Below are 10,590 nucleotides of genomic sequence, written 5' to 3'. Positions count from 1 at the left end.
ATATTGACGCCGACGAGGTACGCTCAGAGTGAGATATTGGTTTTCTAGAGTTTTGATAATCTGTTGGGACTTGGTTATCTATATTATGCTCTTTTCTAATTGTAGTTTCATCAATATAGGGAACTTGCTTTACAGATATTTGAACAAATTAAGGCTATATCAGCACCTCAATCTCTCAAGCCTATTCTTATTACCGGCGGAACTGAGATGCGCCCCCAGGCTATTGCTCTCTCCCAACGTCCTCACATCGTGATTGCTACGCCTGGTCGTCTAGCGGATCATATTACCAGCTCCGGGGCAGACACGATCTGTGGCCTCAACCGCACACGCGTTGTTGTTTTTGATGAAGCTGACCGGCTTCTTGCATCTGGGCCGGGAAGCATGCTCCCGGATGTGGAAACTTGCCTCTCTGCGCTTCCCCCTTCGACAGCTCGCCAAACACTCCTCTTCACAGCCACGGTCACCCCCGAGGTTCGAGCCCTCAAATCCATGCCTCGCCCCGCGAACAAGCTTCCTATCTTCGTCACAGAAGTATCCACAGAAAACAAAGCTAGCATCCCACCAACCCTCAAGCAGACTTATCTCCAAGTGCCCCTTACCCATCGCGAAGCATTTCTCCACACTCTGATATCGACGGAAGCTAATTCTCAAAAACCCGCTATTATCTTTTGCAATCGAACCAAGACCGCAGATCTCGTTGAACGTATGCTGCGGCGTCTTGGTCATAGAGTCACGTCGCTGCATAGTCTTCTCCCACAATCCGAACGTACAGCCAACCTATCACGTTTCCGGGCTTCAGCAGCTCGTATATTAGTTGCCACTGATGTCGCCGCTCGTGGTCTGGATATCCCCAGCGTAAGCTTGGTAATAAACTTCGATGTGCCCCGCAACCCTGATGATTATGTCCATCGTGTTGGCCGAACAGCTAGAGCTGGACGTGAAGGTGAAGCAGTTACTCTGGTTGGTCAACGTGATGTGCAACTAGTTTTGGCCATCGAAGATCGTGTCGGGAGGAAAATGGTAGAGTGGAAAGAGGAAGGTGTCAGCATTGAAGGTCGGGTTGTACGTGGTGGAATTCTCAAAGAGGTGGGAGAGGCAAAGCGGGAGGCAGTAGGCGAGGTGGAAGAGGGTAGAGATGTTCTTGGCCGTCGGGTGAGAAAATTAAAGAAAGTCCGTTAGCATGCTAATAATTTCCCCTTCTTCCATGTCTATCTCATTCGCCATTTTTACCGTTCCGTTTCTCAGACTTCCCGTTGGCGTTTTTGGTCTACCAGGAAGGAGAGAGTCCAAGTCTCATAACTTTCGTACCACTTTGGGCACCGACGGGTCCTTTTTGGCCTGCCTTCGGTTTCTACTGGAGTTTCTCCGTGAGTCGCAATTGATGCCTCTTCCAGCTTTCTTTTCCGGCCCATTGGGGCCTTTGCTTCAGATCCTTCATCCGAAACCACCTCATGAGTTTTCATCTGTGCCTCAATCCCTAACGCTCCAGGAGCTGCCATCTGATCGCCATGAACGTTTTCAGCTATCATACCGACAGGCGTAGTTTGAACTATGACCTTTCTACTCTTACCCTTGGCTGGCCGCCGTTCCCATTTCCCTTTTGGCCTAGTCGCTGGACATTCCCCCTGAGTTGTCCTCTTACCACCCGTTGCAGCCAGAGCGGTTTCCGCTGGATCATTTAGATTTTCATCCTTTTCTTCCAGTAACCTTGGAACTTTTACCCATCGTTCGGGAGCAATATCCGTCTCCAGCGTCAGTGCTATGGGGTGGTCCCGCCTGGCTACTCGATTACTTAGTGCCTTTACTGACTCTCTCTCATTCTGTCCTGTGTTAATAATATCATGAATAACTCCTAGGGATGTCCCACTATTACTGTCTGGGGCCGATTCTATTGCTTTTGGGGTTGATTTAAGAGAAATGCTGGCTCCTGGTGCCAGTACTTCGGCAAATATTGGCTCCTGTGATTCCTTATTCCGATTTTCCGGTGTGGTAGCTGCTATTGCTTTAGGTTTTAGTGTCGGATCAATTCTCGAAACTAGCTCTGAGGGTAACATTGTCGAGGCTTCGGGTGAGCTTTTCCTCCGTGTAGGTGACCTTGTTGGAGCAACTATTCGTTCCTGTTTCGGGACAGACTTCGCTCCTAAATCCACGCCGTTTCTCTGTCGCTGGATGTCCGAGCTAGCTAATGGAGCATCAACATTCTCTCCCCTTGGCTCCTCGTCTGAACTTTGGTCAACGGTACCTTCTTCGAGATCGAAAGCGATAACTTTATGACTCTGTTTAACATAATCCGAGTCTGTTCCCACAGCGCTCCTGTCTTTTTTCGTTAACTGCACCTGGCTGCCGTTTCTCTCTCTCCTTTTCACATCTGTCATCGTATGACCGTTCGTAACTCCATCGTCCCCTTTGGCCTTCTCATCCCCTGTAACCTGGCAAGGGCCTGAGTGCCGCTTCATCTTCAACCACGTCGATTTGTCCATCCACTGCCCCGTTTCCAAATCCCATGAAAATCGAATGCGAGAATTATCTTCTTTTCGTTCCGGGTTTCCGACGGCCTTGTACCGGTTATAGATGGAGCGACTGATGTCCTCGAAGAACAGAAAGAACGTATCATTAGATATTCTCTACTCAGAATGGATGGGTAATCTTTGGAGGAAATGAGCATTGGAGTGGTTGTTTGTGAGTGTTTTGATTGCATGTAAGCAAGAAAAGGAATCTCACGGTGGTTTTTCCCCTTCCCAACCCAGTTGGTCACGCCAAAAGTCCGTCCCCCTACCCTTCCCATCATAGTCGCCACAAAACAATATCTTACATCCTTCTGCTGACGGTGCATGACAGATAAATTTCTCAGATTTTATTTCGTACTTGAGGATAAGGACGGCTAGAAACAAATTCCAAAGGAAAAACAAGTTCAAGCAAATCGCTTCTGGCACTCACTTTGCTTCGACCTGATGCTTTCCAATCTCCCCAGGGAACCTGCCTCTGCTTCTGTGCACATACCCACCTGGGGTGTTCCGTCTGTCGCCTTCTCTCTGTGCCCAATTCTCAACCACATGTCCTCTACCGTCTTGAATAAATTTCTATATAGAATGGTCTTGATGGGATTCTTTCCTCTTTTCATTTTTTCTCGTGCAGCTGAAACCGTTTGGTGCCACGTATAATTGGTACAAGCTCATACGCTTGGGTTAATGTTTTGGTGATTATTTTGTCTCTTTTGTTCCTTTGGTTTGACAATGGGAAGAAATTAATTGAGGAGGTTTTTGAGAATAACTTGAGTTTAGAGTTTAGGAAATCTCCAGCTCTTTTTTTGCTTCTGTTTCGTCTTTGGCGGGCCTTAGTTGTCGTGTGGAAACACCCGGCTGCTTCTCCTGTACAACTCAGGAATTAATCATTTTCGGGGCCTAGATTACAAATACTAGCAAAATATGAACAGGTATGGATTAGAATACAGGTACAATATAGCTACATGGAGCGGTAGTGAAGATAAACGTAAAAAACCAAAGATGTTTATGGACTGGCAGTTCATTATAATCCACCCCCATGCTGGAGCTGTGCGTGTGAGAGGCCACGGCCTAATTTTTACTCTTGTTTCATTAATAGCCATTGTTTTATACCCTGTACATGCCTCTTTGTTCCTGCCTTTGTTTACAGCTGTAATTTTCTTCCCTCGGTTTCTTAGACTCAGGTTTCATTTTTTTATTCATTATATTCTGACTATTTACACATGCAAAAACATACTTAAGATACAATAGGCCATACAGTTATCCACTGAAAGAACAAAAGTAATGTTTCCTTCATTAAAACTTTCCCCATACCTTCGTCATGAGGTTCGGGGCGAAATTAACCTCTTGGGTTTAGCCAATGAAGACTCGGATTTAAGTTCGGCGCGGCCCGATAAGTCAAATAAGCGACAGGCGCGCGTTTCTAGAAAATGTGCTGTACCTCCCTACAAGGATCTACACCCATTATCATGTCTCCAGGCTTCACCCTTTATCTCTTCCCACTTTACCTATGAAAGACATTTATATGGTTCCGATATGACCGACAGAAGGAAGATTATAAGTTTAGAAAACGTTGCTTAAACCTAGTATGAAAAAGTTCCGGATCAGTCAGACTGCTCCACCGTCCAGAACCACCCATGACTGCGAGATTATGCCAGCGCGGACTTAGAAACCTGACGATCTTCGACTGAATGAGGATGGCCTTGGTAATGCCTGGCGAATTCAACAATAGACCCAAAGGCTGGGATGGCTGCAGCTTCGCCTATGAGATAGCCACAGTCTGCTAATTCGAACTCAAGCGGCCGATAACCCTCAGGAAGATAAGAGACAAACATGGCTTCAAGGCAGCGCTTAGGGGTTTGTTTACCTGCCTAGGCCTACTAGTGGAAGTGTTGTCTGGAAGCGATTTACGCGGTACATGAGGTTTATGTTTGTCGGAAAAACAGTCCCTGATCGTGTCGGAGAAGTGCAAAGCTAACCACAAGGGGTATGTATGGTAGATGGGTTGGGGAGTTTCATCTCGCGTGTTAGAGTGGGGGATGCGAAGTTTTGGTCCTCGCAGGAGACTAGTGAGAGATTGCTTGAGCGGAAGAAGGGGGGAGCGGGAGCAAGGATAATTATATCGTATTCAATGTCATATGATTTTAATTACCAGCTCAGGTCGGGGCTTCGAAAGAAGGGGGCTATATTTGGTATGCAGAATTCCCCGTTCACCGCGTCTTTGAACTTATAGAAGTCCTGGAGATGATATACGTATCCTTGATGTACTGGGCTTTAGAAATAGATATTTAGATAACCGGGCGGTCCATAACAATAGGCAGTTTGGCGTTTCTCAGTGGGTGGGCAGGTGAAACAGAAGTCTCGCCGGAGCAGCGGTCCAGGCTAGTAGTCGAAGAAAAAAAGACGGCTTCAAAGTGGGATTCTGATCGTTGAAAAGAAGAGGAAAAGGAAACGAATAAATATACTGAAAGCTGGTATATATATATGCTTAGCATAAATTCGTATATAGTTAGAGCTGGAATGTTCCGTCACCCAACGGCCACCCATTTTTGTGCGAACAATTGAACTTTACCAGCCGTAGAAACTCGATTCCCAGGCCAGTACACCATATTCACTACGCCTGAAGCCGATGAACGAAATGGAACAAATCCAATGGACAGGGCAAGAAGATGTGCAGTTGTCGAGGGGAACGAGGCTATATCAAAGGCGGTGTTGATGTGTTTGTTTCATTAGCAGAAGCAAAACAACCTCATTCTTAGGGAATCGAGAATGACTGAATGAATGGCATCGAATAGTCTCTATGGGTAAATTGAAGTGATACCATTTTGGTATAATTTCTAGTACATCCCGTATTTAGAGATTATATTTTCATGAGACGAAGTTTTCTTCTCATTTGACCGTTTCAGGGGCTGCTGTTTTCAGGGGCCAACCTTCGAGTAATGTTATGAAACAAACGCTTGCGGATGAGGGTCGAAAAGGTATATCAAAGTCGTTTCTCTTCTTCTAGATATCTTGAAAAAACAAGATAAATGCTTCTCCATCTGGGTATTCTACCACAGCCAACAAATTCGCGTCCCAGAAACAAAAAAACGTTTTTCCACAGTCCAAAAACAAACCAAGGGAATTAAACAAAGCAGAACAAATCCAAGTCCACATCCATCATTACTCAAAAGAGGGGGAAAACAAAATATGACACCACCTCCCCTTCTCGAAAGATGAAATTGCACATTGGGATTAGGGGATTACTGAATTGGAGGCCATATATTATCACCCAGTCCACTCATCCAAGTTATCATACTCAGTAGTAGTCTTCATCAGCTTCAGAAGCCCATCAAGCGCCTCTCCCTTCTTCGCTTTGGCAATCATTTGGTCCACGGAGCACATTTTCGCGTTTCTCTCGATGACAATAGGTGAGTCTCCTGTGTGTGGTGGGCTGCATGGCTGCATGGGTGAGGTGAGGGTTTCTGTAGGGTAGTTGTCCGCTTTCCCGTTTTCATTCCCGTTGCCGTTACCAGCGTCGGTACCGCTGATCTTATTGATTGTGATGACAGCGTTTTCCGCTTTATCTTTGGTTGGCGTCAACTCATTTTCTACGTGCTCATGTCCATGGCCATTCATTTCCATCTGCATCTGCATCTCTAACTCAATTTTCCCAGCATAATTTTCACCTGTGGCTGAGGCGGGGGGGGAAGATGGCATAGTATTATTAGTGGACGCGTAGCGGGTCGAGTACGCCATCGGTTGCAGGTCCGGTGGAGGGAGGAGCTTTGGCATCTTGGCTTTTGGAGTTAAGTCCTCATCCGCATCGTCCATGTGTTTGCTCGCGGGGCGTGAGAGGGGCCACAGCGGTTTAGGGGGGTAAGGACGATCACGGCTGTTGGCCTGTTCCTCGAGCGCTACCAGGCGACGGTCAATGTCATTCTGGGGCGCTTTGATCTTTTTCATGGCTGTTTGGACGCGGCTGCGAAAGAGATTTGCTTTCTGTGCGGTATTAGTGGAACTATCCAGCAGATGCTATGATAGCGGGCAATTGTGATTTCTTTCGATGTTTGCTAACCTGTTGGATGAATGCCTTTCTCTCAGCAGGGTCCGTTGGCACAATCGAGGCGGGGGCTGCTGTTGTTTCGTTTGCAGGAATCTCTTGTGTAGGGCTGCTCGAAGGGGAAGATGGGGAATTGAGTGAGGACTTCTTGCTCTCAGACTCGAAGCTGAGATTGAGTAGAGATGACATGGTGTCACTCTGTTGTGAGGATGTGTTCTTGGGTGGCATGTCTAGATCAAAAGCATGTGCGGTTTGAATGAAGGAAGATGAGATGATCTGTGAGGATCTGTTAGTTTATAGTCCTGCTTCTTCTCTTTCTCCCACATATGCCATGTGATGATATTCTTTTGTTTGTTTCTCTTCAGCACACAATAACACATACCTGTTTATCTGCACCTGTACTAGACTGTTTGTTATTCTCTTCATAGATATAAAACTCATCCTCCCGTCGGACCTGGCTAAAGGAACTTTTTGTTGAGCTCGATCTGTTCTGAGAAGAGTCCACCTGATCAATTGATCTTTTCTGGCCGGCCAACACTGGCGGAGACATCGAGGACTTGCTCGACTTGCTCACGGACTGAGAATTGGAGGGGGCTAGAGACGCGTTGGTTGATTTCTCAACCAGAACGCGTCGTTCGGATTTCAGGTGACTTGATTGTGACATTATGAGCGTATATGATACAAACGGCGGCGAAAAAGGTATAGGTGAAAAATATGGAGGTGAAGAGCCAGCCGTGGCGGGAAAGAAGGGCTCTGTATTGGGGTTCTGATTCTTATCGAGTTGATGTTATAGTTAACTAGCTTAGATCTCACGCCGAAAACGGAGATACCCACATCTGCGCAGTAGGAAACGTAGGAGCAGGAGGAGAGCAGAAGTCAAAGGAAAACACACTGCGATTGGCCGTCCATAGCCAATTGAACCTGGAAAAGTGCAAACGAAGCGAAACAAAATTGCAGGAGAGGGTTGCGGGCGGGCGTCGCGTGTAGGGTTGTATCTCCGCTAACTAGTTATTTGTCAATATGCGCGTGCTTGGCTTAGTTACGGACTAAGTAATGCGCGGTCTTCGGTGCCGGAAAAACCACAGACCAGACGCGGATACAATTTATTGCCTGAAGGGAAAAATGCAAACAGAGCACGCTGAAGGATATTTGGCTCCTTATACGATGGTAAATCTACGTCTATGTTGACGTTACAATTGTTGTTGCTGGCTACATTACCACAGATAAAAAGGTGAGCATTGACAAACATAGTAGGGCTATCTATATGTACTGGTAAATAATAGTATTCTCAAGTCTGCTCACTTCTAGGAGGGAGATTAATATTATGAATCAGAAGCAGTCAGTTACAAAGGTTTTCAAAATGGGTGCTGCCCAGCTATAGTAACTAACGGATACCATACTGAGTGCTTGATGGATTGCAAAGTTGCAGTTGGCTGATGCCCCGCTAGTTAAAAAGAAACAGCCCGAAGAGTCTCGTTGTATACCCCACATACTGACTGAGTCACCATATTTATCCAGAGAGATCACCAACCCAGCCATATTTGTGGCATTAGCATACATATTCCTGGTGGACATTCTTTTATTTTTCAGATACGAGGAATACATTTACCAGGAAAGTAGGTCACATCCCTCTTCTCCGCTCTGCAACACGCTGCCCAAGGACAGTCGGTTGTCTCTACCCCTCATCCTACCTCGAAGATAACAACTGACGCCCTGACGGAGAAGATGTCTCAACTCGCCGTTGCAACAAAGGCCAACAATGCCTTCCTCTTACCAACCCTTCTTGCTGTCAATCATGTCAAGCAGACCCTCCCGGGCACTGACATCACCGTCGTGTTCGAGGATGTGGAGTCAATTGGATCCCAAGGTGCAAAGCTGGAGCTTAAGACGGACGATGGGAAGACAATTTACGATGACGATATCTTAAAACATCTGGAGAATATATATGCGCCTCTGCAAGCTGGGGACAAGGAGCAGGTTTGTCCAAATACAGGCGCTACTGGTTACCCGACTCTTGCTAACTACAATTACTCGTTTTTTTTCTAAAAACAAAATTGTAGGTCGATGAATGGGTGAAGAGATCAGTTGCTTTGAGGCCATTGGACTTCAAAGCATTGGACAAGCCAATGAAGGAGCTCGATTCCCACCTTACCCTGCGATCGCACATCGTTGGCTATTCTCTTACCTTGGCAGATATTGCCGTCTGGGGAACCCTTCGTGGAAATAGAATCGCCATATCAAGCATCAGAAAAGCTGCGACAACCACCAACCGCTGGTTCGCATTCATCGAAGCAGCCTATCCCTGGGTGAACATTGCTGTGGCTGAGTTGAGTGCTAGTTCTCAGAAGAGAAAGGCCGCGGCAAGTGCCGCTGGTGGAAGCTACAACATCGGTCTCCAGAATGTGGAAAACGGTGTAGTGACCCGGTTCCCACCGGAGCCATCGGGGTATCTGCATATCGGACATGCGAAAGCAGCGCTTTTGAACGATTACTTCGCCCATGAACAATACAAAGGCACCATGATTTGTCGATTCGATGATACCAATCCCTCCAAGGAGAATCAGGAGTTCGAGGATGCGATCAAGCATGATTTATCCCTGTTGGGTATTTATCCGGACAAAACCTCTTTCTCTAGTGATTATTTCCAGGAAATGTACGAATACTGTGTCAAAATTATCAGTGATGGTAAAGCCTATGCCGACGACACTGAGAAGGAAGTGATGCCAGAATGAGCGGTTCAGAGGTGTTGAGAGCAAGCGCCGTAACGAAAAGCGTGGAGGACAACTTGGCACGGTTTGCTGAAATGAAAACCGGCTCAGTTGAAGGCCAGCGTTGGTGTATCCGTGCAAAGATCTCGGTTGACGACTTGAACAAAGCACTTAGAGATCCGGTCATCTACCGCTGCAACCTGGAGCCACACCATCGGACTGGTAGCACATGGAAAATCTATCCGACCTATGATTTTTGTGTTCCTATCCTGGACTCCTTGGAGGGTGTGACCCACGCATTGCGAACCACTGAGTACGGTGATCGGAACGCACAATATGCCTGGATGCAGGAGGCTCTTGGCATTCGCAAAGTCCATATCTGGGACTTCTCGCGTGTAAACTTCATTCGTGCAGTGTTGTCGAAGAGAAAGCTCACGAAGTTGGTCGACGAGGGCGTCGTATGGGGGTGGGACGATCCACGCATGCCTACGATCCGGGGTATCAGACGACGCGGTATGACTGTACCTGCCCTGCGTGAATTTATCCTCAAACAAGGCCCCAGCCGAAACATCGTAAATCTTGACTGGACGCTTTTCTGGGCGACTAACCGCAAGTATATCGATCCTGTGGCCCCGCGTCATACCGCTGTTGACAAGCAGGACGTGGTCCCGGCTACCGTCGGCGGGATTGATGGTGTGCAAAGCGCTGATAAACCAAAACACGGCAAGAATCCAGAGCTGGGCTCTAAGAAAGTAATCTACAGTAGCAAAATCCTCCTCGACCAGGTGGACGCCGCCACCTTCCAACCAGACGAGGAGATCACCCTGATGAACTGGGGCAATGCAATCGTACGAAAGATCAACAGCGATCCGGCCACGGGCAAGATCAACGGCCTCGAGTTGGAGTTGCATTTAGCCGGCGACGTTAAGAAGACGGATAAGAAGGTCACATGGCTGGCGAAGGAGGGCCAGGATCTCGTCCCTGTCGAGCTCGTGGACTTTGACTACCTCATCACCAAGGATAAGATCGAGAAGGATGAGGACATACATGACTTTTTGACGCCGCAGACGGAGTTCCGCTCTGAAGCGTTTGCGGATTGCAATGTGGCTGGGTTGGCGGAGGGGGATATTATTCAGTTTTGAACGGAAGGGCTATTTTCAGGCTGGGATCGGCCGGTATAAGGATGGGGAAGGATGCTGTCTTCTTTAATATCCCCTACGGGTAAGACTGGAATAGAGGACTTCTACTTAGGAAGGTATCGTGGGTGGCTAGAGAATTAAAAGGGTTGAGGATACTTTTTCTTTCTTAACCTTTTTATCCCTTGCGTTGTTTTGTTTTC

The 10,590-nt window shown here is 47.2% G+C and overlaps 4 protein-coding genes across 4 annotated transcripts in view; 2 read left to right on the top strand and 2 right to left on the bottom strand.

The window, feature by feature from the left end:
- HCAG_01922 (conserved hypothetical protein) overlaps nt 1-1,179 on the top strand; it is a gene marked incomplete at both ends in the record, with an annotated part of 1,720 nt that extends 541 nt beyond the window's left edge. Inside the window, one exon of the mRNA XM_001544825.1 lies at nt 136-1,179. Within this exon, the coding sequence (XP_001544875.1) occupies nt 136-1,179 (1,044 nt within the window). The remainder of the gene's footprint in view (nt 1-135) is intronic.
- A 291-nt stretch (nt 1,180-1,470) lies between these two features.
- HCAG_01921 (predicted protein) lies at nt 1,471-3,121 on the bottom strand (the record flags this gene model as incomplete). Its single annotated transcript, XM_001544824.1, has 4 exons — nt 1,471-1,499; nt 1,532-2,580; nt 2,722-2,881; nt 2,938-3,121. The coding sequence occupies 4 exons, from the start codon at nt 3,119-3,121 to the stop codon at nt 1,471-1,473; spliced, it is 1,422 nt and encodes a 473-aa protein (XP_001544874.1).
- Nucleotides 3,122-5,768: 2,647 nt separating this feature from the next.
- Nucleotides 5,769-7,207, bottom strand: HCAG_01920 (predicted protein; the record flags this gene model as incomplete). Its single annotated transcript, XM_001544823.1, has 3 exons — nt 5,769-6,482; nt 6,559-6,819; nt 6,926-7,207. 3 exons carry the CDS (start codon nt 7,205-7,207, stop codon nt 5,769-5,771), a joined length of 1,257 nt encoding a protein of 418 aa, XP_001544873.1.
- Nucleotides 7,208-8,268: 1,061 nt separating this feature from the next.
- HCAG_01919 (conserved hypothetical protein) lies at nt 8,269-10,393 on the top strand (the record flags this gene model as incomplete). The annotated part of the gene is made up of 3 exons (XM_001544822.1): nt 8,269-8,520; nt 8,604-9,228; nt 9,258-10,393. The coding sequence occupies 3 exons, from the start codon at nt 8,269-8,271 to the stop codon at nt 10,391-10,393; spliced, it is 2,013 nt and encodes a 670-aa protein (XP_001544872.1).
- Between the last annotated feature and the right edge of the window lie 197 nt (nt 10,394-10,590).

This window comes from Histoplasma capsulatum, genomic scaffold, assembly GCF_000149585.1.
Source record: "Histoplasma capsulatum NAm1 scaffold_1 genomic scaffold, whole genome shotgun sequence".
NCBI lineage: Eukaryota > Fungi > Ascomycota > Eurotiomycetes > Onygenales > Ajellomycetaceae > Histoplasma > Histoplasma mississippiense.
This window is presented reverse-complemented; position numbering and strand designations above follow the sequence as displayed.